The sequence below is a fragment of the Acinonyx jubatus genome, chromosome B2 (assembly GCF_027475565.1).
Source record: "Acinonyx jubatus isolate Ajub_Pintada_27869175 chromosome B2, VMU_Ajub_asm_v1.0, whole genome shotgun sequence".
NCBI lineage: Eukaryota > Metazoa > Chordata > Mammalia > Carnivora > Felidae > Acinonyx > Acinonyx jubatus.
Window position 1 is genome coordinate 95,752,794 of NC_069385.1, and position 27,239 is coordinate 95,780,032.

General features: G+C 37.2%; 1 protein-coding gene across 3 annotated transcripts in view; it reads right to left on the bottom strand.

Annotated features, from left to right (window-relative positions):
- Nucleotides 1–27,239, bottom strand: part of PRIM2 (DNA primase subunit 2) — a 336,405-nt gene that overhangs the window by 161,402 nt on the left and 147,764 nt on the right. For all 3 annotated transcript variants that reach the window (XM_053222625.1, XM_015070154.3, XM_053222626.1), the window contains exon 8: nucleotides 2,091–2,158. In XM_053222625.1, coding sequence (XP_053078600.1) covers nucleotides 2,091–2,158 — 68 coding nt within the window. The remainder of the gene's footprint in view (nucleotides 1–2,090; nucleotides 2,159–27,239) is intronic.

A 27,239-nucleotide genomic window follows, 5' to 3' on the forward strand; every position in this document is an offset into this window, starting at 1 on the left:
TAAAACAACAATCAGACAGACTTCTTGAAACATATTTTCCAGAATGTTGTGTGATTAATGGATACCATATCAGTTTTCAAACCCTGACAAATAAGCAACTGAGATTCAAAACACATAAAAACTGAGAAAGAAATCTTGTGAAGCCATACTTTGTGCTGTTTGATACAACAGCAGGATCCTGATCTCCTTTCATTCTCAATGAATTCTGTCTAACTGAGCTCTGTGCAAAGGTAAATCCCAAAGACATTAATATACACATTTATACATAAGACAAATATGTCAATTAGGACAAGCGTTTAATTCACCAATATGTACTACTTGGATTTACTGAAAGCATTTCCTATTTTTCTTTTACTTCTTAAGCTTTACTTCTGATTTGAACATTTTGCCTTTTGTCTGTTAGAAGCAACAGAAAGAGGAGTAAAATCTTGAAAGAGAAATAGGTTGTGAAGAGACAAACAGAGATCAAAATGGAATAAATTAGGGTGATTCAGGGTTGTTGAATGAACTTGGGAAGTGTGGGAGGCAGGGAGGAAAGAAGTCACATACAAACAGGTTGTTTAGAACAGAAGCGGGCTGAGCCATAGTTGATATGTTATTGGCATTAAATTCAAGAACCAAACTCTCTCAAAACAGGTTAATTGAAGAGAACTGGCAATTCTGGTAACCAGTGAAAGCAACAGGAAATTGGCCCTCAAACTTACTTTGTAATTCATGACATGTTTTGTTTCTATGGTTGGAAGGGAAGGGGAAGCATGTGCTGTCAACATGTGAATTCCACACAATCTAAGATAGCACAGTGATATATAGCCATTTAATAAAAACTTTGTCCCTCTATATTTAGGTCCCTTGGACACACTCAAAAAGAAAAAAAAAAAGAATAAAAAGAAACTATAAGATGTTTGCCTACATAAAACTTGAAAACATAGGTATGATGGATAATGCACCATTTTCGAAAACTTGCAAGAAAAAAATGTAGTAACAAATACACCTCAGAATTACTATCCTTTACATCTAAAATACGTAAGATCAAATAAAATGAGGAGATTCTAACAACACATGAACAAATATACAAATAGTTAATTCCACTCCAAAATGAAAATGGATAATAAAATGTTTTAGGATCATTCTTACTAAGAATCAATGAAATGTACTTGGTCACAATAGTATCCTCTGTGATTAACTATTAAATTAGCAATGGTTTTAGTTGTCCTCTCTTCTTCAGGGTACAGTAAAATGGGCGATCTTGTATAATATAAAAATATAAGCAGGATAAGGTTTTTGAAAAATACATATACTTAAATCTTGAAAATGGTTCCTATGCCTTGACAAAGTAATTGCACTTCTGAGAACCTATGCTAAGAAAATGATAAAAAATACAAAGATTAACATATGGCATTTTTTACACTAGTGAAAAGAACTGGAAATGATCTAAATGCCCCCAAAAGGATGAATAGACTACAGTACAGTCATACAATAAAATACCATGCAATCACTAAAAATAATGTTTTTGAAGAGAGGCTAATAACAGAAAAGTCTTGCATTTATTTTAAAATGAAAAAAACCCAGCAAATGTAAAGTATAATTTCAACACTAGGTTCCAAAACAGCACAGAAGGAAGTATTACTTCTGAGTGGTAATGATGGGTTTTTCCTTTCCCTTTCCTATACTTTCTAATTTTTTAAAAAATAATGAGAATATATTATTCTTGTATTTAGAAAACAAATCCTACCTATTTCATCTATCCCCAATAAAATTGTGCGGGTCCCAGAAGTATGCTTCCACTTTGCAAGTAAATAGCTCATTACTTTGAGATCTTTCTGTAGTTAGTCACCTCTGCTTGTTTTAACTTCAACTTATCAACTAGTTCTACATACTTTCATGGAATTAAAAAGCTTCAAACAGACCCCAAAGTCAAGGGTAGCAAGTGTAATATATTAAGAACTTCAACTTGCATCACAGAATTAAAGCTAGGAACAAAAACTGTTAAGTTTTTAGTAACTGAAGGGGTTTTAATCACTTTAATACACTTTGCCCACTTTGATGCACTTGCAATCATAAGCATAAGAAGGGTTATGTCATCTTATTACCTGAGATGGTTAAGCAGAGGCTGAAGTCTCTCATCTGACTGCACAGCAGGCAAGGACCTGGCTGTTAACTAAAAGCAGAGAACAGGGTTAGTAAAAACGGCAAAGATCAATTACGGAACACATCTGAACACTAAATGCAAAACGGGGAGGGGAGTACTTAAAATGTAAGTACAATTTTTTTCTTTTTTAAATTAAAGAATTGCACAGAAAGCTGACACATGTGAGTAAAGCTAACTACATGGCCCTAAGTTTTGCAGGGTAGGTCACTGAGTTTAGAAGTAAAGAAAAAGGAGGTAAAGCAAAGAATAAGAGAAGAATATCTTGAGAACATCTTTTCATGAGTTCATGAGAAAACTTCTAGTTATAAAAATATTATCTTTGTAGGTGCACCTGGGTGACTCAGTCAGTTAAGCGTCTGACTTTGGCTCGGGTTGTGATCTTGTGGTTCATGAGTGTGAGCCCTGCATTGGGCTCTGCACTGACAGCTCAGAGCCTGCAGCCTGCTTCGGACTCTGTGTCTCCCTCTCTCTCTGCCCCTGCCCCACTTGCGCTCTATCTCTCTCTCAAAAATAAACAAACATTAAAAAATTAAAAAATATACATACATTATCTTTGTAAATAAAAATGGAAAAACTTCTAAATTTGTAGCAACCAACTTTGTAGCACTGAATCGTGGGATGATGAAGAAACTGGGGAGAGGAACTTTCATTTATAGCTAAGCCACTGTGAAATTGGTTACATGCAGAATTGGTTACACACACACACACACACACTCTCTCTCTCTCTCTCTCTCTCTCTCTCTCTTTCTCTCTCTCTACCATGTACTCCTTCATTCTGAGAACCACATTACTATAAGAAACCAAGAATATCTTTTAAACACACAAAAGCAACTCAAAAGTATTTAATATTGACAACTGACACCAAACTTATCTAGAAAAGAAAATGTAAGATTCAAAGCCTTATTGTTAAATATTATACCTCAGGTTGAAAGTTTATCATGAAAATGTGAGCCTCTGCTATACTTTATTGCAATATTAATTATATCTCTATGTATCTCTCATTCTTTTCTGTTCTTAAAAGAAAGCCTTCTTATACTATAAGAATTTAACTCCCCCAAAGTAAAAACATTCATCCAAAGCAACCAGAGAGCCTGAAGTAACCTTACTAAAACACCAAAACAAATGTAAAAGATTTCTTCTAGATCCTATTATGTCAAAATAGATCTTGAAATGTACCAGTGAATTATTTGACAGTTCACAAAACAGAACCTTCCTTAAGGCAAATGACAAACTGAAAGATAGCCTTTGCTTTTATACAGGGTATCCTTTCTAATTATTTCATACATTAATTAAAATGTTCTAAAAACAAAACACATTTAACTCATAACACCTAATTTTTAGTATTATACAAGTAAAATAAAATCACTTTTAAAACATTTAATATATACTATGCTTGTGGAGGAAAAATGTTGACCAAAATGCCACATGTGAAGTCATTCTAAGTAAATCATCTAATTAATAAAATGGAGAGACATTCCCACTTTGGGACAAGAGTTAACACAAGTCAACAGTCATCAACTAATTTAAAATAAAGTGAGACAGTCTGCTGCAAATTTAGCATAGCCAAAAGACTCTCAGTATCTCTAAGAAATGTTAAATCTATACTTCATGACATAAAATGTTGTATGTTTTATAAGGTTTTATAAACAAAACACTTTTGGGGCACCTGAATGGCTCAGTCAGCTAAGTATCCAACTCTTTTTTTGTTTTTGTTTTTTCATTTAAAACAACACAGTAGAGAGCCTGATGGCAAGGCTCAAACTCATGAACCATGAGATTATGACCAGAGCCGAAATCAAACGCTTAACCAACTAAGCCACCCAGGCACCCCGCATCCCATTCTTGACTTCAGCTCAGGTCATGATCTCACGGTTTGTGAGTTCAAGCCCTACATTGGGCTCTGCACTGAGAGTGTGGAGCCTGCTTGAGATTCTCTTTTTCTGCTCCTCTCCAAGTGTGTACTCGCTCTCTCTCAAAATAAATTAACTTAAAAAGAGCCAAAATTTTATAAACATAACACTTTAATACACACAATATCTGCTAGTGTCAAATCCCTTAATAAAATGTCATCTAAGAGATTGCATGGCTCAGAACCAGAGTTATGCTCAAAAAAGAAAATTTATCTAGATATTTCAAAAGTGAATTTTCTGAAAACAGATGGAGAAGACAGACTGGGCTTTTTCAGTTACTTCTGTCAATCTACATAGCATGCTTTCTAATCAAACTGTCTTTTCTAAATGAAAGCAAACAAAAACACTCCAGTAACTGCAATATATTTTAAATATATTGTTCATTCCATACAGAGAATATTTCTCAACTCAATGCTATCATAATCTTAGCCTTCATTTACTTTTTCCTAAACTATTAATACATCTCCACTCACTGTTGTTTCTGCTTCCACTCTTGCCTCTTCCCTAATTTATTCTCCAAAGGGCAAATTGAAATTTTCAAAATGAAAGTTAACCATTCCCCTCATTAGTCTGAAGTTATTACACCTGCTCTTTCATTAGACATTCTACAAGGTCCTGTTGAGCCACACTGCTGAAACACTGGGCACAGGATGAGTGTGACTGACGACAAGCACACATCAGAGATACTGCAGGTTCCATTCCAGACCAACATAATAAAGCAAATATTGCAAAAAAAGTGAATCAAGTAGATTGTCTGGTTTCCCAGTGCACATAAAAGTTATATTTACACTATATTGTAGCCTATTAAGTATGCATGGCATTACGTCTAAAAAAAATGTACTTACTTTAGAAGTACTTTCCTGCTAAAGAATACTAACCGTCCTCTGAGCTTTCAGCAAGTCATAATCTTTTTGCTGGTAGAGGGTCTCGCCTTAATGTAGATGGCAGCTGCCTGATCCAGGGTAGTGTCTGCTGAAGGATGAGGTGGCTGTGGCAATTTCTTAAAATAAAAGAGAAGTCTGCCACAACCATTAACTCATCCTTTCAGGAATGATTTCTCTGTAGCACACAATGCTGTTTGATAGCATTATACCCACAGAAGTTCTAGGGTCAATCATCTAAAACCCTGCCGCTGCTTCCTCAACTAAGTTTATGTCATGTTCTAAATCCTATGCTGTCATTTCAACCATCTTCACAGCATCTTTACCAGTACATTCCATTTCAAGAAACCACTTTCTGTGCTCATCCATAAGAAGTAGCTCCTCGTTTGTTCAAGTTTGATCATGAGCTTGCAGCAATTCAAGCGCATCTTCAGGCTCCACTTCTAAGTCTAGTTCTCCTGCTATTTCCAACACATCTGCAGCTACTTCCTCCACTGAAGTCTTGAACCCCTGAAGTCATCCATGAGGGTTGGAATCAACTCCTCCCAAATTCCTATTAATGTTGATATTCTGACCTCTTCCCATGAATCACAAATGTTCTTAATGGCATCTAGAATGTTGAATCCTGTCTGGGTTTTCAATTTACTTTCCCAGAACCATCAGAGGAATCACTATATATGGCAGCTACAATGTCACAAAATACATTTCTTAGACTTGAATGTTGAAGTTACTCCTTATATATTGTATTGGCAGGCATGAAAACATTAATCTTGTTCTATATCTCCGTCAGAGCTCTTGGGTGAGCATTGTCAATGAGCAGCAATATTTTGAAAGGAATCTTTTTTTCTGAGCAGGAGGTCTCAACAGTGGACTTAAAATATTCAGTAAACCATGCTGTATACAAATGAGCCATCACTCAGGCTTTGTTGTTCCATTTACAGACCACAAGGAGAGTAGATGTAGCATAATTCTAAAGAGTCCTAGAATTTTCGAAATGATAAAGAAAGAGCATTGGCTTCACCTTAAAGCCACCAGTCGCCTTAAGGCCTAATAAAAGAGTTAGCCTGTCCTTGGAAGCTTTGAAGCCTGACACTGACTTCTCCTCTCTAGCTATGAAAGTCCTAGATGGCATCTTTTTCCAATAGAAGGCTGTTTCATCTACGTCGGAAATCTGTTGTTTAGTGGAGCCACCTTCATTAGTTATCTTGGCTAGATCTTCTGGATAACTTGCTGCAGCTTCTACATCAGCACCTGCTGTTTCATTTTGCACTTTGATGCTATAGAGACAGCATAGTTCCTTGAACCCTATGAAACAACCTCTGGGAGCTTCAAACTTATCTTCTGCAGCTTCCTCACCTCTGTCAGCCTTCACAGAATTAAACAGAGTTAGAGCTTTGCTCTGGATTAGCTTTGGCTTAAGGGAATGTTATGGCTGATTCAGTCTTCTATCCAGATCATAAAAACTTTCTCCATACAGCAATAAGGCTGTTTTGCTTTTATCATTCATGTGTTCACTGGAGTAGCACCTTTAACTTCCTTTGAGAACTTTTCCTTTGTATTCACAACTTGACTGGTACAAGAGGCCTAGCTTTAGGCCCATCTCAGTTTTTAACATGCCCTCCTCACAAAGCTTATTTCTTTAAAGTGAGAGACAAGTGAACACTTGTCTCATCCGAACACTTAGAGACCATTTTAGAATTATTAACTGGCCTAACTTCAAATTGTTACACATCTCAGGGAACAGGAAGGTCCAAGGGGAGAGAGAGACAGGGGAATGGGTGGTTGGTCAAACACAACACAGAAAACGTTTATCAATTAAGTTTACTATCTTCTGTGGGCACAACTTGTGGTGCCCCAAAACAATTACAATGGTACCATCAAATATCACCAATCATAGATCATCATAACAAATATAATGATAACGAAAATGTTTGAAATATTGGCAGAATTACCAAAAAGTAACCTAGAGACAAAGTGAGCTAATGTAATTTGAAAAATGGCACCGATAGACTGGCTCAATGCAAGGTTGCCACAAACCTTCAATTTATAAAAAAAAAAACAACAACGCAGTATCTGCAAAGCACAATAAAACAAGATATGCCTGTATACAGTTTCTGCCAATTGCACAAGACACAACGGGAGCATATCAGGTAGAAATCTGCCATAGCTCCAGTTTCTGGAACACATATACTTAATGATTTGACTCCCATCTCACCGCTTCCCATTCCCTACAACTTATTTTCAAACGTCTTAATCACTGACAAGAATAATTCCTCAATCACTGGTCAATGCTCTGAGTAAAATTATTTCAAGGAAGATTTTGAATCTTCCAAAGGTTTTTGCTTTCAACTTTTAAAACAATTAGCATTTTCAAAAAGAGCATGTATCTCTTCATGGTAAGCAGATGAGGTTATAAAGCTCTTTCCAAAGCTCTTTAAAGCCATCTGCTGACCTTTTGCTGACAGAACATAAACCTCATTTTAGGGACTGCTGGCTCCATCATTTCTTCTGAAATTTCTTTCTGAGCCCAAGTAGCTATGAGTTCATTACCTGGACTATGAGGGGCACTGCATCCCCAGCACTGGCATAACAGATATTTAAAAAATTTTAATGTGTCACAAATCAAAAAACTTCCAAGTGTATAACTCCATGCAAATATATCCATATCTACATCTCATGGTTAAAGCTTTTCAAATTCATGCTTTGAGCAAAACTAAATCAAAAATGAATCACAACTGTCAGCCTTACAAAAAAGCAATACACTATCATAAGATTTTCAACATTAAAAACTTTTCTCTATAACATGAAATGAATAATTGTCTAGTTTAAATAGGCTTTGGTTTGCACATTTTGTTTGTTTTTAATTAAAAGATACAGCAATGTCCTTGACATGTAACAATGAAAGAGAAGGAAGATCTATCACAGTTTATATCTGTGATGGCTAAATGGGCTGTTTGAGGTGGGGATGTTTCATGGGAACCATAAAAAAAAGTTGGCATAACATATACTTTATTTCTTATTACTATTGAGAGGTTGGGGTGAGCTGTCAGAATGTCCTTTCATTATTAAGAATGCATCTAGTAAACTGAATTAACTAATGCAAGGCTTGTGTGGTTTTTAGACAAGTATAACAGATTACTGATTCTTTTTTTTTTTTTTTAACATTTATTTATTTTGAAAGAGGGAGAGCGCTGGAGCAGGGGAGGGGCAGAGAGAGAATCCCAAGAAAGCTCTTCACGGCCAGGGCAGACCCCAACGCTGGCCGAACCCACAAACCATGAGTTCATGACCTGAGCCAAAGTCAGATGCTTAACTGACTGAGCCATCCAGGTGCCCCAAGATTACGGATTCTTTAAAAAATGTCATTTTAACGGTCAGTATCACTGAGTATATCTAGCATTTTGCACTATATGTAAGTACAAAAAATAAGGGATTCTGCCATCTGATAACTCTCCTTTTAAAATTTTTTTTAAATGTTTTATTTATTTTAAGAGAGAGTGACAGCATGTGTGCATGCATGCACGCAAGTGGGGGGAGGGGGAGGGGTGAGAGACAGGGAGAGAGAGAATCCCAAGCAGGCTCAGTGCTGTCAGCACAGAGCCCAATGCAGGGCTTGATACAACAAACTGTGAGATCATGACTTGAACCAAAATCCAGAGTCAGATTTTTAAACAACAGAGCCATTCAGGTGCCCCTAACAATTCTCCTTTTAATGCCAATAAATACCACATAGATTCAAAGGTACAAAACACAAGAGAAAGTCTGCAGGCATGTGGTCCAACTTTGTCACTATACTTCTGAGGAAACCAGGATCTTTTTTTTGTTTTTTTAATGTTTATTTATTTTTGACAGAGAGAGAGACAGAGAGAGAGAGACAGAGACAGAGCACTAGTGGGGGAGGAGCAGAGAGAGAGGAACGCACAGAATCCGAAGCAGGCCGCAGGTTCTGAGCTATCAGCACAAAGCCCAGCATGGGGCTCGAACCCACACACTGTGAGATCATGACCTGAGCCAAAGTCGGATGCTTAACCAACTGAGCCACCCAGGTGACCCAGAAACTGGGTTCTTCAGACCATAAGCAGCTAGCTACCGCACTCGCGTAGAACCTGTGCTAGCTCCTGAAATCAGCATCCCCACGGTAGACAGCACTCTCCACGATTCCCAGCAAATCACACTACACCTGTAAAGCAGTCAAAGGCCCTTGCCTGATCCCAGTGTGATTCTGTCTCCTCTTATTTCCTTCACTTTTCAGAACAGGGCAGTGCTCTTCAAGAACCACCAACCCATAAACTTTCAGTCTTGAAGATTCCCAAATTTTGCACTGAAGTTTCCTTAGCATTATTTGCAACTTGGCTCAAATGTAACTTCTGCCTACAGGCCTTCCCTAATCACTCCTGGTAAAGCAGCACCCTCTCTGCAGGTATTGTTATTCAGTCATCTCACAACATTCATCACTATCTGAAATCACCTTATTACTCTGCTTATTTGTGTCTTTCTCTTCCCAAAAGAATATAAACTCTGTCTATTCTGTCTTGCCCCCCACTTTTCCCCCACTGCTTAAAACGGCATATGGTGTGGCATACAGTAGGCACTCAATAAATACTGTAGAGAAGATGAAAGATTCACCTCGCTCAAACATTTCCAATGGAACCATGAGCTTAGAAAAGTCTCCCCTAGACACTGGCCTTTTTGGTGTTGCATTTCTCAAGTTTTCGTAAGTAAATATGACCTATCAACTAGAGGGACCACACACATTTCTCTTTTCATTTCTAGCTGACTGGAGTATCTTAAGTCCTCCTTTTACAATGAGGGGAAGCACTCAATGCAGTTGAAACTATAGCTCCCTAGTTCAAAGGAAACAAGTAGTCCAAAAACACTAGTCCAGGGGCACCTGGGTGGCTCAGTTGGTTAAGCATTCGACTTCGCTCAGGTCATATTTTCGCGGTCAGTGAGTTCCAGCCCCGCATCGGACTCTGTGCTGACAGCTCAGAGCCTGGAGTCTGCTTCAGATTCTGTGTCTCCCTCTCCCTGCTCCTCCCCTGCTTGCACTCTGTGTCTCTTTCTCTCTCAAAAATAACATTAAAAAATTAAAAAAAAAAAAAACAGTCCAAAACTCAAATTATGGATTACTATAACAGTAATCTAAATCTAAATACTAAAAAGTAATCACGACATAGTTCCTTCCTTCTAATCTATGTCTTTTGATGTGGGTTTTTTTGTTTTGTTTTGTTTTGGTCATTCAATAATAGCTACAAATAAAACAAAAATGTCTACTAAAATATAATTTTCCCAACAATACTGAAAGTTTAAAACATACATCAAAGTTAAAAGTCTTCTACAGTGAACACCCATTAAAAAACCATAACCTGGCAAGACACATCCGCTTCAAAAATTTACAGAAAATGAGTCAGGAACAGTGTACAAGTGATTCTATTCAAATACAGCTCACTTAGATGTAAAAAAAAGAAAAAAGTCCTTTGTCATTTATGTAAATTGTTACATAATGAAGGAGCTATGTTAAACAATTTTCAAGATACTATTGTTAACTAAATGGGATGCACTTCCTGGTAGAGAAGTTATTTTGAAAGGAGTCTTACAACACTTCCAGCTCAAAAGGACACAAAGTTGCAAGAAAATTTAAATTCAAATAGCAATTAGAAGATTAATCTACTCAAGGATGGAAACCATAGATATAAAGCATGCTTGGCTCTCCTATCTTTTCAAGAGTAAGGCAAACACACAAATATTTTCTTCTGAGACTTTCCACTCAAATCAGATCAGCATGGAAAGAGTAATTTTTAGAATTATGATCCTGGAGGTAAGTACATGCATACATTTATTCTGCATACATTTGTGTTTGAAACAGTTCAAGAGAGGAAAGTAAGGCTGAGTTATTTTCTAGCAGTATGAGGAACTGTTTGTAGGTGAGTGATCCAGGTATCTAAGATAAAGAATCAAACTATGATAGAAACAGTGGCAAGGAAGCGGAAAGGAAGACATGAATGTGAGAAGTATGAAGGAGGTATACTCCGCATAATTTTATGCCTAAAACAGAAGCATATGCTATAGAGGACATCTAGGCAGGTAGATTATTCTATTAACTGCAACATAGTAACTATAGGAAGAGGAGGTTGGGAAGAAGAAAGGCAATCAAGTGTTTTGGCATGCTGAATTCGAGGTGCTTCTGAATACCCAAGTGGCAACTGAATATGTGGAGCTAGAGCCCAGGAGAGGATATGGTGTTAAAGATATAAATTTAGGTGTTATCAGCAGGTAAGTCACAGGTAAAATCATGGGCTGGCAAAAAAAGGCCAGGGATTACACATAAAGCAGTGATGTCCAACTGTTATTCACGAGTAGGTTATAGAGCCCAGTGTGGAGGGTTCATTCCAAGCTACATCCAGGAAAGAGGTCTGATTGCCAATATCTGCTCTGGATATGGAATGGGAGATTAGAGGTTATCTGCCTGGTGTGGGCTATCCCTAGTGGGAGTAATCAGAAAAATAAGGAATTTTGCCAATAGACCTAAAAGTTTATAACACTGATTCTAAGAAATTACAGATTTACTAGAGAGAGGGAGAGAAAGAAAGACAATACAACTAACAGCTCCTTTAACTCTTTCAATAAACACCTGGAATAAATGAATTACAGTTTGTAAAAGAAAATGTTCGCTAAGGAAAGCATTCTGCCTCCAGCTGTGAAGCTGCTGCTCTTAACATGTTAAAGGAGACTGTGCTATCAGCCAGTTGTTATTTTGAAGCAGAATTTTTAAAGGGCCCTGTAGAAAGGGGAAAAAGAAATCATGATTTTCTTCTTCAAATGATGGGCATGAAGGGAAGGAGCAAAAATACACAAGGAGCTAAACTACATAGGTAAATACGGTACATGATTCTTCAAGAGTCAATAGACATTTCAAAAACAAAGGTGACTCAATCAGTTGAAAATGAAGAACAAAAGGGTGGCTTCATTTTAAAATAATAAATCCCTTCTTTCTGAACGACTCGCCCAACACTGGCTAAATTAAAACACATAAAAATGACAAGAAAACAATGCTCACTTGGAAAATATTGCTCAATTTTGTTCTCTGGGGTTTTACCCTCTACCACTGATTTCACCTTCCTTACAAAACTCAAGAGGAATGACAATATGCACTAATATCAAAGTTGTACCTTAAAAGAACTCCAAGATAGGTAATCAGCACGAGTTAGACCTTTCCTTTCATACAATCTTGTTCTGCTCAAAAAGGCAGAATCGTACTTACTCTCTCTTCCAGTGATATTAGGGCAGTGGCATTTATATATATCTACAAATGACAAAGACACCAAATTTAGTGTTTTCTGTTCTGGTTTGGTTTTTTACTTTTTTACTTTAAATAGACTTTATTTTCACAGCAATTTTAGGTTCACAGCAAAACTGAGAGGAAGAAAGAGAGATTTACCATGTACTCATCTGTATAACCTCCCCCATTACCAATATCCCCCATGAAAGTGGCACAGTTACTACAACTGACGAATCTATGTTGAAAAACCCAAAGTCCATAGTTTACATTACAGTTCACTCTTCGTGCTATACATTCTATGGTTTTGGACAGATATATAATACATGTATCACCACTTTAGTGTCAAACAGAACAGTTTCAATGCCCTAAAAATCCTCTGTGTTTCACCCATTCATCCCTTCCTTTCCTCTCCCCTCTCCTCCCCAATGCCTGGCAATCACTTATCTTTCTACTCTGCTGTCTCCTTAGTTTTGCCTTTGATAGAACACTGTAGGGACCACAGGCAGACCACCCCAAGATGGGCCACTTGGACATAAACATTATGTTGAGTTCAAAACAATCAAAACCCAGCAGATTCAGGAAAAGCTCTTTACTTCCCCTTCAACTGCCTGCGTATACTAGAAAGAGAGCTATTAACAGTGATTCATTCCTCTTTACCTAAGAAACTTCCCTACCTAACAGGGCAACCTTGGTTTTGCAAACATCTCCTCACCTTCCTGCTAATGGTTTTCTCCCCTATGTGTCCTCAGACCACATCCATCTCCTTAGGTTATACAAGCAGTGCGTTGTCACGCTGTCTTCAGAATTTCCATGTCCATATCGATTCCCCATACATATGCTATTAACTTGAATTTCCCCCATTAATCTGTCTGATATCAGAAGGACCCAGAGGGAAAGAAATCCTTCCTCCCCAACAATATCACATAGTTGGAATCAGAGAGTATGTAGCCTTTTCAGATTGGATTCTTTCACTTAGCAATATGATTTTAAGATTCTTCCATGTCTTTTCATGGTTTGATAGCTCACTTCTTTTTAGCATTCCATCATCTGGATGTACCATGGTTTACTTATCTATTCACCACCTGAAGGATGTCTGGTTGCTTCCAACTTTTGGCCATTATGAATACAGCTGCTATAAACATCCATGTGCAGGTTTTGTGTGGACACAAGTTTTAAACAGGTGTGTTTTTAAATTAAGAACAAGTGGGAATGCTTTTCAAAATGCCTTCATAGTCTCATTTCATACAAGATTTGAGATGGCTTCCACTGCACCTTACTTCACCCAAGAATACCAACTCAAAACCTAGAATACTAACACTTTTCTAAATTGAAGATGCATATATTATGCTTATGCCTCAATTCTAAGAGATAAAAATTTATAGGTTGAAAAACTTTTTTGAAATCTAAAGGCAACAATTTATTTAAATGGAGGCCTTACAGCAACAAAAGATATAGCTCTAGAGAGCACAGGTTGCTGAACAGAACTATCACTTTTATTACTGGGACCAAGGCAGATGCCAAGTAAAATTAACTTTTAGAAGCAGCTGCTCTTTTAACTTCACTGATGTTAACCAATGGAAAATCCTGTTCTTTTTGAACTCCATTTTCTTATAATAGCAATGGATCCCAATTACAAATCCCAAACTGTGAGAACCCACATTATATTCCCCCTTCCTCCTGGAACCAAGTTTGTTGCCCAGTTTCATGTTCCCCTTTGGCTGCCTGAGATGCTGTTCATCACTAATCCTAACACTGTAGTGCTCAGATGCCCACAGTACTTTCTGGTTTTCACTGGGCTCACACACACATTATCTTACTTGATCTTCAAAACAGACTTGGTTTCATCAGTACAATGCTTCAGTACATGAAAATTTCCCTATCAGGTAGCCTCAAACATGATTTTCAATATGTAGGCTCTAAAAATCAACCAACAACCTTGTCAAGCAAAACGCATAGATTTCATTTGAGCTCTAAACATGCCCAAGTAGTTTAATTGCCAAAGAATATTAAACAGTGCAGAGTTAACAAGATATTTCCAGTTCAGGGGTCTGGATGATATGAAGAACTGAGAGAGTAAACCTGGGAATAACGCAAGCAGACATCCCAGTGCTGATTTTTGATCATGAAACCTATGGTGTGAAAAGAAGCTTGTTATTCAGAGGCTAACCTAAGCACCTTACTGATGCTCTACATCACTTCGAAATGTAAAACAATTGCTTGAGCAAGGAAAAAAAGGTATTAAGAGATATGCAGTGATAAATGTACATGGATCACTGGATTTTCTTCCATAAAGTAAAACACCCATAAAATCATTTTACTTCTAAAATACTCCAATAATTTTGCTTCAAAATTCTCAAGCTACTATAGCAAGCAGTTTCACAATTAGACTTCTCACAAGCCAAACAAAGATCTGGCAAGTGGAATTTGACACATTTTGTTTTTCATGTTGGCACCCAAGAGATAATGCATTGTCAAACTTCTGTTTGTCTTCTTAAAGGACTGCTCTTGTGGAGGTAACAGCAACACAGCCAGCACTCCTCATGTTTTTACTACATGCAGGGCATTTTATTAGAAGTTCTATACAGACTGTTATCCTCACAATATCCCTAAAAGTGATATTATCCCCAAGGCACATGAGGGCTTCATAAACTGTTCAGCCAAAGACACCTGGAACACCCAAATAAAGGCAACAGGTGACCTCTGTGTCCTAAGCACCAAATTTTTTTTAGCCTCATGTATTTGTCTTACATACTTATCCAAAATTTGCATTTGATTCTAGAACCTGTCCTTCTTGGTTTTACTATAGAGATGTTTACTTTACCATTGAGTAAAACAGTACCATTACTGTCCTATCTATACTTTTTACATTCCCTAATATATCTAGTCATAAATATTTGGCCATCCTAAAGCTTTAGAAAACATAATATACCACATCTATACTCTTTCCAGCTTCCCTGAAAGAAATCTCCAGTGCTACATTTGCGATAGGCAAGTCAGCTGAGAGGATTCTGGCCCCTGCTGGATTTCACTGGCCACATTCTCTCTCATTTTGTATAACTACCACAATTACACAGAGACAGAACTGACATTTGTTCAGCCATAAATCTTTATATGTAAAGACTCTAAAAATCACTTAAATTCCTAGGTTTTTCATTCATTTAATAAATTTGTGAGGCAGTAACAGAAGTTCTAAAGTTCCTTATTCATTACATTTTCATTCATCATTTCTGTCTCCCAAAACATCTATACCATATTTAGTTAAATTTACATCTCTCAATTTCCCATTTAAAGTAAGAAATATACTTATCTGGGTTTTCCACAACCAAACTGTTCCTTTTCTGTTTGTTATTTGTAACCATGAATCTTGGGCAAAATATTATGTGGAAGTTTTTCATAAAGCTTCCTGAATATGCACATAAATTGTACTATGTGCACTGAAATTGCCAACTGCATCTATAGGCTTCTAGTAAATGTTTAAAAGACTGCCCAGACAGAAGAGTGGCTTTCATAGTGCATGCTATTTATCTTTTTTAAGTAGTACAGTCCACAATTCTTTAACTTCCTGCTGAGTCTGTTTCCTGGTATAAATGGCAGACATAAGCTACACATTACATTGGCAAACTTATCTCCATTCTAAATATTACTAAACAATGTACCACTGCTGATACTGGAAATTTTAATTAAACATAATCTATTCTGCACTACACTTACATACTTAAATTGATTAAATAATCTAAAACTAATGTCAAAGGGTCTACAATTATGTTCATTAGTAAAGTGAAGACACAAAAGATATGTATGTCTAAGTACATATTTTAATTTTCTACAAGAATTCTTTTTCCGTTGACATGGACTTTCACTAACACTTGGAAGTAGAGATAGAGCAATAGGGAGTGTAGCAAAGGGGGTGGATAGTATCTATCAAAACAGCACCAGCATTCTTCACAGAGCTAGAACAAACAATCCTAAAATTTGTATGGAACCAGAAAAGACCCCGAATAGCCAAATTAATCTTGAAAAAGAAAACCAAAGCAGGAGGCATCACAATCCCGGACTTCAAACTGTATTACAAAGCTGTATTCATCAAGACAGTATGGTACTGGCCCAAGAACAGACACTCAGATCAATGAAACAGAATAGAGAACCCAGAAATGGACCCACAAACATATGGCCAACTAATCTTTAACAAAGCAGGAAAAGACTATCCAATGGAATAGAGACAGTCTCTTCAGCAAGTGGTGCTGGGAAAACTGCACAGCGACATGCAGAAAAGGAACCTGGACCACTTTCTTACACCATACACAAAAATAAAATCAAAATGGATGAAAGACACCAATGTAAGACAGGAAGCCATCAAAATCCTTAAGGAGAAAGCAGGCAAAAATCTCTTTGATCTTGGCCGCAGCAACTTCTTACTCAACATGTCTCCGGAGGCAAGGGAAACAAAAGTAAAAATGAACTACTGGGACCTCATCAAAATAAAAAGCACAGGTAGCCTACAGAATGGGAGAAGATATTTGCAAATGGCATATCAGTTAAAGGGTTAGTATCTAAAATCTATGAAGAATTTATAGACACTTCTCCAAAGAAGACATCAGATGGCCAACTAACACATGAAAAAATGCTCAATATCTCTCATCATCAGGGAAATACAAATCAAAACGACAATGAGATACCGCCTCACACCTGTCGAATGGCTAACATTAACAACTCAGGCAACAACAGGTGTTGGCAAGGATGCAGAGAAAGAGGATCTCTTTTGCACTGCTGGTGGAAATGCAAACTGGTGCAGCCACTCTGGAAAACAGTATGGAGGTTCCTGAAAAAACTAGAAATAGAACTACCTTACAACCCAGCAATTGCACTATTAGGTATTTATCCAAGGGATACAGGTATGCTGTTTTGAAGGGACACATGCACCCCCCCATGTTTATAGCAGCACTATCAACAATAGCCAAAGTATGGAAAGAGCTCAAATGTCCATCAATGGATGAATGGATAAAGAAGATGTAGCATATATATATACACACACACACACACACACACACACACACACACAATGGAGTATACTCGGCAATCAAAAAGAATGAAATCTTGCCATTCAGAACTACATGGATGGAACTACAGGGTATTATGCTATGTGAAATCAATCAGAGAAAGACAAATATATGACTTCACTCATATGACGACGTTAACAGACAAAACAGATGAACATAAGGGAAGGGAAACAAAAATAATATAAAAACAGGGAGGGGGACAAAACAGAAGAGATTCTTAAATATGGAGAACAAACAGAGGATTACTAGAGGAGTTGTGGGCGGGGGGGGGGGGGGGGTGGCCTAAATGGGTAGGGGGCATTAAGGAATCTACTCCTGAAATCTTCGTTCCACTATATGCTAACTTGAATGTAAATTTAAAAAATAAATTAAATTGATAAAAAAATAAAAATAAAATAAATTTTGAAAAGAGGGAGTGGATAGGATTTTTATTAAAGCATCAGTAACAGCGATGTATTATGTGACAAAACACTGTCCTTGGGAAGGCACTTGAAGAAATGGAGGGTCTTGGGTTGTTAAAAACAACTGATCAACAAGGATACTTAAGAGTTCCATTTCCTTCCACAGCTGAACTTCAAATCACTGATCCAAATGTATAGTTCAAGCATGGTAGCCCCAGATGGCTAACAACATATTTCTAACATTTATGTTAACAGATGCTGCAAAATGTATTCATTTGTTTAGTACTTCAGCTACTTTTTCTTGCCTTTATGACCTAATTTTCTTGCTGTCTTAAAACACCTTGATTTCTTCCTTGATAGAGACTCTGACTTTGTAGATATAGCAAGTGTTTTTAATTAAATGTAAAAAAGCCCAGTGCTCCTTCACATCTCATTCATAGCTTCTTTCTCTAACCTGAAGCGAGATACTGCACTATTTTTGGATTCATTAAGTAGTCCTACAGTTTTCCTCTAAAAGGTGCTTCAGTCAGTTAGGTGTCCGACTTTGGCTCAGGTCATGATCACATGGTTCAGGGGTCCGAGCCCCCATCGGGCTGTGTGCTGACTGCATGGGCCCTTCTTGGGATTCTCTCTTTCTCTCCCCCCATCCCCCGCTTTCTGTCTCTGCTCCTCTCTGACTCATGCTTTCTCTCTCTCTCTCTCTCAAATAAACTTAAAAAAAAATAAAACTATTATATAATTTCTATCCTCTAATAAAGAATTTGTATATTTAGGCCCTTCTGACATGAGCTTCGTGACATATTTGACTAGCTTCCAATTACACAAAATTAGAGTCTTGTGATTAATTATAGAACTTCTGATTATATTGAAAACAAATCAGAATAGGAAAAATAATTTCCATTGCTAGGACATAAAAATCAGTGACAAACTCTAATTATGAGAAGGAAATAGAAAAGTATAATCTCTTTACTGTGGTAAAGACATTTATTTAAACAATGGAACTGGACTTCTCACCTCAGTTTTCTATCAGATAAGATGCATTTTCAAAAGGGTTTATCATAAACTTAGAGACAAAATTCATCAATATGATTAAGGAAGTAAGTAGGAATATGAAATAAATGTATTTTGAAATGCTTCAACAAACACAGCAGGGTACCCCAAATGCTATTCTTGTCTTTCTTCCTTTTATTTTTTTCAAAATTAGGCATCATCACAAGTAACAACCTGAATCACTGATGTCTTCTCATTTCTCATTTCAAATAATATACAATCCCTTTAAGAACACAGACCCAAGCTCCTGAATTTAATTTACTTAGTATATAAAAACGAACCATTTCATTATTAATTTAAATCACGTAGTAAATTTAAACTGCATGCAAAATTCTATTTTCCTAAGAAAAACAGGTATTTTTCTTATTCCCTATTTCCTTTCAGGTTATGACCTTTTCTATTATTTTTAAGGTTCGAGATAATTACTCGATTCTATGGTAAAGAAGAAATGCTGGTCTCAAAACTGAAAGAATCCTTACCTGCTGGCTTAGCTAGAGAAGGTTTTCTTTTTTTGTTTTTTAATAACGTGGCTATAAAAATTGCCTATTGTTCTGACTGCCCCAAACTATAAGCTGACATTTTAGTGATGGAATAGACCCTAGCTAATATTTCTTGCAAGTTATAGTATACAGGGTTTGGATTCTAGACCACTATGACATACTATTAAGTGCACCTATCCCATCTGAATCAAAGCACAAGGTATGAAATCAAGAAAGGGCTAAAGAAAGCATGTTTAAAGATACATTTCCTAAGAGTAATCATTTCAGTATATCATATTTGTAAAACATCCTGTGATATCAGAACAGCTAGTTGAGACTTTTAAAAGACCTTGACATCATTTGACTGATTGCTTTCAAATGACATTATTTCATACTTTCTGGCACAATCAGGCTGATAGTGTTTGATGGATAACCAGACAAGCAAAGGACAAGTCTGAGCAATAGCCATCCTTTATATCTGACATCTTCATGTTTTATTACATATCTTAGGGAAAGAGAAAGGGAACAAAAACCCCTAGGCAACACTAGTTCCAAAAGATCTTACTACACACAAAAAGGCCCAAATCAGTATGATTTTAAAGCAGCCAATCTTGACATAAAAATCCATTTTGTTGCAACTAAAGAATCATCAACAGTTCTAAAATTGAGAGGAATAGAGATCTGCATCTTACACTTCTTCAAGTTTACTTTCTCTAATAAAGTGCTTTAAACAAACGGCCGCAAGATCCCCTGTACAAAGCACAGTATACCAAATGCAAAGCTTGGTTTTTCCTGTTCTGCTGTCTGTGCCTGACTTATATTGCCCTCTCAGCTTGCTCATTTTAATCAAATGTAAATGAATGCCAGCATGAACTAAATCAGTCCTACCAAGAGGCTTCAACAGTGTTGGCATGTGAACTATCAGACAGCTGACAGAATTTTAAAGTCAACTACTGAAAAATACATATATTTGTCCTAAATCTCCACTGAGTTTTTTTTAAGTGACATTAACATTACATAAAAGTGCTCAGCAGACTTTTTTTTTTATTATTATAGACACTTCATAGTAAAAGTATGGAGAACTAAGGATTTAAGCCAAGTGGACATTTGCAACAGCAGACTGTGACTTTTCATCAATGTTCTAGCTGGAAGTCAAAGAAAGAATTTTTGGCCCCTGTGCCAGGAAAGAACAGAAATACCATTCACTAATATGAGCAGGAATCTGGAAGGAAAGGTCAAGGTTCAGTTTTGCCCATGTTAAACCTGAACTGCCTGTTGGACAATCAGAATTATCTGGACTTAAGAAGTAAAACTATAAAACCAGTCAGTCAGACTCAGAACATTCTTCACATTTCTGTGTTTTAACATAATTTCTACCCTGAAAACTATAGCAACCAAATAGTGTCTTGCAGTCTTGGTGTTCCTTTTCATGACTAGCTACAATTAATGGATATAAATATCACTTGCTCCAAGAGCATTCAGTTCTAAGATCCCTTACAGCAACTGAAGTCTTACAAAAAGCTCTTACGCCACCCAACAATTAGAACACTGAACCATCATTTGTTTCAGGGATGCACTGACAGTATGGTAGCTACTAGCTCTATGTGGTATTGAGTTCTTAAAATGTGGTTAAATTGAGATATGCTGTAAAATACACACCAAATTTCAAAGACCTACTATGGAGAAGAGAAGGTACAGTATCTCATTAAGGGGAGCCTGGGTGTGTCAGTTGGTTAAGTGATTGACTCTTGATTTCAGCTCAGGTCATGATCCCAGGGTCATGAGATCGAGCCCCACACTGGGCTCCACACTGAGCATGGAGCTTGCTTGGGATTCTCTCTCCCCACCCTCTCTGCCCTTCCCCCACAAATAAATAAGCTTAAAAAAAAAGTTTGTATATTGATTACATATTGACATAATATTTTGTATGTATGTAATACAGTATAATTACTTTCATCCTTTTAAAACTTTTTTAATGTGGATACCAGAAATTTTTAAATTACATATGTGGTTTACATTATATTTCTACCGGACAGAGGATTTCTGAGCCAAAAATGAGTATGACTTCTTTTGGGTATACAAGCAGTGATAACAGACAATGTAAATAATTAAAATCTAAGAGCACAAAGAAGAGCAACTGAAAATTACTTGTGTCATATTCAATTACTAGAAACAGAAAATCATCCCTTTTACATCTATGGCTACAAAAACACATTTCTTGCCCCACTATGAGGTCAAATAGAACTATACCCCCCCCCAAAAAAAAGGAGAGATAGAATTCTTTAATGAAAATAACTTTTCTCAAATATTTATACGAAATCACAAAATTATATATTTTGATCACCCACCCTAAATCTGTTTTCAAGAAGTAAGGTTCTAAAGAAAATATGTCCCTTATTACATTGGGAAACAGTTTATCAAATGCAATATGAATTAATGAATTTACTTTTCAAGTTTTCAATTATATATTACACAGATATTTTCCCTAACCTCAAATACGCAGAATAACAGAGAACCTCAGGGCTAAACAGGTAATTTAGTCTGATTCATGTTAATGTGTGGATAGTCAATTCTTTTGCTCCAGAAGTTTAGATTTCTTTGGCTATGATATTCCTAAATTTCACGAGTCTATCAGGATGTGCTGGATTTTTTTTATCTTTAGGATTTTCTTACCTTTCATCTTTGGTATCCTATTAACCCTTGAAAGTCTCTGTTCTTTCTTAATTCTGAGTTATTTACCATCATCATTTCTTTGAATATTTTTCTCTCCGCCAATATCTTTTCTCCCTTCGGAGAATACTATGATCTTAATGTTGGCATTACTATTTCTGTCCTCCATATTTCTTAGCTTTCTCAATATTTTCAATTTCTGCTTTCCTCTGCCTTCAGAGGAATTCCTCAACAGGATCTTCAAGTTCATCAGAGCATTTTTCACTTGTATTCATGCTCTTTATCTAATTCATTAAGTTCTTTACTTCAACTACTATATTTGTCATATCTAATACTTCTACTTTATTCTTTTTATACTTAATACTAGTACTGTCCTCTTTTATTGCTGAGTATATTTATTTCTATTTATTGCTATCATTTTCATTATTATATTTGTGTTTCCAGCAGTGGCTATGCTCTTCATATATCTAATCATTTTGGCCTACAAGGTCATATTCACCAAAGGATAGGAGTTAGAAGATCTAGAAACATGTGTGAAAAATGGCCAAAAAACCAATACCTACTATTATTCCTCTTGGTAAATTTGAAAAAGATGAAGAAGATGAGCCATAGGCACCAAATAATCACTCTTGACCACTTCTTTCTGCTACCTACAACAAGGCAATTCCTTTGGAAGGGATTAGCCTTTAAACTCTTAAAAGCAGCAACACTGGGAGAAGGCAATCTCGGGAGGGACAATCTGCAAGTCCTAGGAGGACTAGTGCTGTCTCTGGGTTTGCTGGTTAGTTGATACCTGTTTTCATTAGCTTCTCACCCCAGCAAGGCTTATGCCCTCCCCTGACAGGATCCTACTGATAAGGATTTCTGTAGCAGAGGGGTAAGCAATTAACATCTTAAGGCATGTGGAAGAAGTCAAGTCAAAAACAAAACTTTTTAAAAAGAAAAAACCTTAAAACAATGTATTTTCTCTCAATTCCTCAAGCTAGCTTGTATCCCAAGCTAACAGATTTAGGTTTTTTTGATGATTTTAGTTATTTCCTCAGATCCATGGTTTCCTCTTACTTCTGTCATCTCTCCATGGTTAGTTTTGGGGAAAGGAGACAAACGCCCACATTCACTCCATCATGACAGAATCCCAAATAATTCAGCAAAGGAGTAAGCTACGATTCAGTAAACTGATAAAATATTAGAAAATAGGATTACTTTAAGTAACTGATTATTAATGAATTGGTAAATGAATATAAACAGTCCAATGGGTTTTTTTGTTTTCTGAATAATGTAACACTTTTAAAGCACCATACATAAAAGCAAAAATAAATGGGAATGCAAGCTGGTGCAGCCACTCTGGAAAACAGTATGGAGGTTCCTCAAAAAACTAAAAATACAACTACCCTACGACCGAACAATTGTACTACCAGGCATTTTTCCAAGGGACACAGGTGTGCTGTTTCGAAGGGACACATGCACCCCCATGTTTACAGCAGCAATATCAACAATAGCCAAAGTATGGAAAGAGCCCAAATGTCCATCGATGGATGAATGGATAAAGATGTGGTGTACACACACACACACACACACACACACACACACACACACTGGAGTATACTCAGCAATCAAAAGGAATGAAATCTTGCCATTTGCAACTACATAGATGGAACTGGAGGGTTTTAGGCTAAGTGAAATTAGTCAGAGAAGGACAAAAATCATATGACTTCACTCATATGAGGATGTTAAGAGACAAAACAGATGAACATAAGGGAAGGGAAACAAAAATAATATAAAAACAGGGAGGGGGACAAAACAGAAGAGACTCATAAATATGGAGAACAAACTGAGGGCTACTGGAGGGGTTGTGGGAGGGGGGATAGGTTTAGTGGGTAAGGGGCAGTAAGGAATCTACTCCTGAAATCATTGTTGCACTATATGGTAACTAATTTGGATGTAAATTTTAAAAAATAAAAAATTAAATTTAAAAAAATAAAAATTAAAGTAAAAATACACACCTCAACACACCTCAAATCCAAATGTCGGACTAACACCAACAACTAAGAATAATTCTTAAACAGTGCTTGTGATACAATCTAAGTATCGTTAGGAAAGCAGTCACTTGCAGGTTGCTGCCCTTGAGTAGCTACAGAAGAAATGTCTTGGGCTCGGAACACTTCCTTACAGAGAGAAAAAGAGCTCCCACAGCCTGTGCTGGTCACATTTCTCAGTTTGGGAATATCTTTCCCTGTTCTGGGTCTGATGTGCAGACACAGGTTTGTTCTGCTTAAACCTGTGTATCATGTGGCACGTGGCCAACTCCACTGCTATCTCTGTTCCCAGCAGCAAGAGAATGGTGTCCTTCACGTGCCCTCACGTGCAGCACAGAGAGGTGAGTAAAGACCATCTCCCTACATCAGACAGGCTGTGGAGCAAGACCTCCTGGCCAGAGAGAGCCAAGGTTCACTACAGAAGCTGATCTTGTTCTGCCTCTTCTCTATGTGAATAAAGCGTTCCTCTATCCAATGTTTGCGTGAGTCATGGCTTTTTTGGTGACCTCAATACCCGCAAACCACACAGTGGGTTGACATCCTGGGATTGCTGTCCCTGGTGACAGGCATGGTCTTGCCCTTTGCTAGACTCCACAAAGTGGGACTCCTCCCCTGGAGATGGTAACAGGTGTCACTTGCTTAACAAGTATAAAAACATTCTCAGAATCTCAGATTTTTCAATGAAATTCCTAGTGACTTAAATTACATTCTACTTTGAAACTAATCATAGTTCCTAATGTTAAAAAGGCACAGCTTCGAAACCTCACTGTATCAACTCTGGAGTTTTCCCGGGACTACTGCTCCTGGCCCACGTTATACTGCAGATGATGAGGGGCACAGGAAATGCTGCTGAAACAATGATCCTGGAAAATCTGATCTACTGGGATTCCAACCAACACCACCAAGGAACATCACATCATTACTGGCCATTCATTTTACTGGGATTCTCCTTTCCAACCACCTAAAATATAAAATCAATACTGTGTATGCTCTGACTGTAGCCAGGGTGAGAAATCTGGTATAAAGAACACAGTAATGAATGATGTCAACTGGAGCTTAAAGTCAGGTCCAGATTCAAATACCTAGCCCATATAAGTTATATGGCCTTGAAGTATTCAGTTCCTCAGTGCCTCAATTTCTTCATCTGTGAACTGATGGGACTGGTTCTTATGGCTACTGTAAGAACTACACAGAGTAAATGAAAGACACTTACAGACCTAATATGCCTTCAATTATTTATTCAGCAAATATGTACTGTGCAATACATGCGGCTGTCCACTAAGAGCTCCTGGCTGCCGCTAACTCACCACTACTAAAATTACCACCATCACCATTACTACTACTTCCATGATTTTACATAAATTGACTGAGCTTCACTCAGAATTAATACGTTAACCCTTGAGGCAATTACCCTAAGAGTACATTTACTGACTGAGTTCTCAAATTATTTCAATTTCCAACGGATCCAAACCTGCTTCTTTAAAAAAAACAAAACAAGACAAAAACCTATTACCAAATAGTTTTTAGTAAAATGTTTCCTCCACAAGTCGGTAAACATGTTTCTCATTATCTCTAAATACATTATTAGTACCATAAGAAAAAAATGACTTTATATTTTTAAAGATCAAATAAATTCAGCCCCCAACATGATATAGATTGCTACATTTTTACCACAATATTATCCCAAAAGTGGACAATTCTTTATAAAGCAACATATATACATTCATATATACAAATACACATACAGACACCCGACACACACATTAGATATAGGTCTCTTTTATGCTAGCTTACACCTTCTTGTCCATCTTCACTACATGAATATTTCATAGAAGAGGGTAGACTTGAAAACACTGATTCAAAACCAAGTTGAGTGCTTGTTTCAATTAAAATTTAATATTAAACAAGCTTATTAGAAGACATTTCTTTGCTGTAACTTTCTAGGGGAATTGTCAGAACTTGACTTGTCATCTTTTAAATTGTTTTTCTGATGCAACAGTGACTGTAAAGATTCAAGGGCTAAATAAAAGGCACCAAAAATAAACATTAAATGTATTTGCCAAGCAGCATACAAGTTTTTCTGAACTGCTTTATTTTTATAATATGAATAAAATCCTTATGCTTCACACTAGAAGAAATCAAATGTATATTCTATGGAATATACATGGTGGGGGGTGGGGGGGAGACTGTGGCTCCAGTAACTTTTATATAATAATTAACCAAATAAATATTTATTGAATGTCTACTCAATTTTGCTCCACTTTCCCCAGCTATCCATGTCACAAGACCAAGCTACTTCACAATAAATATTGGTCAATGCTGGTCATCTAGCAGTTTTCCAAGACCTCATTTCTGACTCCTACATTTCTCATTTAATGTGAAATATGACTGGCTGAGTTATGAAGATAGTGCAACTGTTAGGGAAGTTGAGCATGTCATGTATACTAAACATATCAGGAATCTGTCCATGTGCCCAGTGCCCTCTTGTATTTTTTAATGTTTATTTACTTTTGAAAGAGACAGAGAGAGAGAAAGCGCATGCATGTGCAAGCAGGGAAGGGCAGAGAGATAGAGGGGGGGGGAGAGAGAGAGAATGCCAAGCAGACTCAGCAAGCTTCAGCCAGAGCCCAACATGGGGCTCGATCCCACAAACCGTGAGATCATGACTTAAGCCAAAGTCAAGAGTTGGACGCTTAACCAACTGAGCCACCTAGGCACCCCTCCAGTGCCCCCTTGAAGCTGAATCTAAAGCCTCTGCTAGGTAAATTCTCTGGATTATCTTCTTTTGCTAAGGATGATTCTGTGTCTAAGAACATGAGAATTCATATCTCTCCTTTCTGTGGTCTTCCTGTCTTGTCTTCCAGCCTGTATTCACTCTACTTTGTTCCTGCTAAAGCACAAATCTGCTCTGCTATTATTCCCTGAAATAAATCTTTTAAGTGACTCCTCATTGCCCTCGAAATACAGTCCCATCCACTTAGACTGTTCGACCTCTTTCTGCCTCCTCTTCAGCCCCATCTCTCATCTAACCCTCCTTCCACTTGGGCTATGTGCTCCAGTTATTCTAGAATGCAGCTTTTCCCATTGGTCCAGTAGCTACATACCTCTCCTCTTTGGAATTCCAGTTCTCCTTATACACACCCATGTCCCTCTCTGGCAAATACCTATTCATCTTCTCCACTCCTTAAGAACCTTCTGGGAAACTTCTGCTATCTGTCTCATACCTTAACCTTAAAGCTAACGACTTCCTCTTTGGTGTCCCCACAGCATGCACCTCTACACTGCTATGCACACATCTGTTTGCTTACTGCCCTCCCTCTCCTGGAC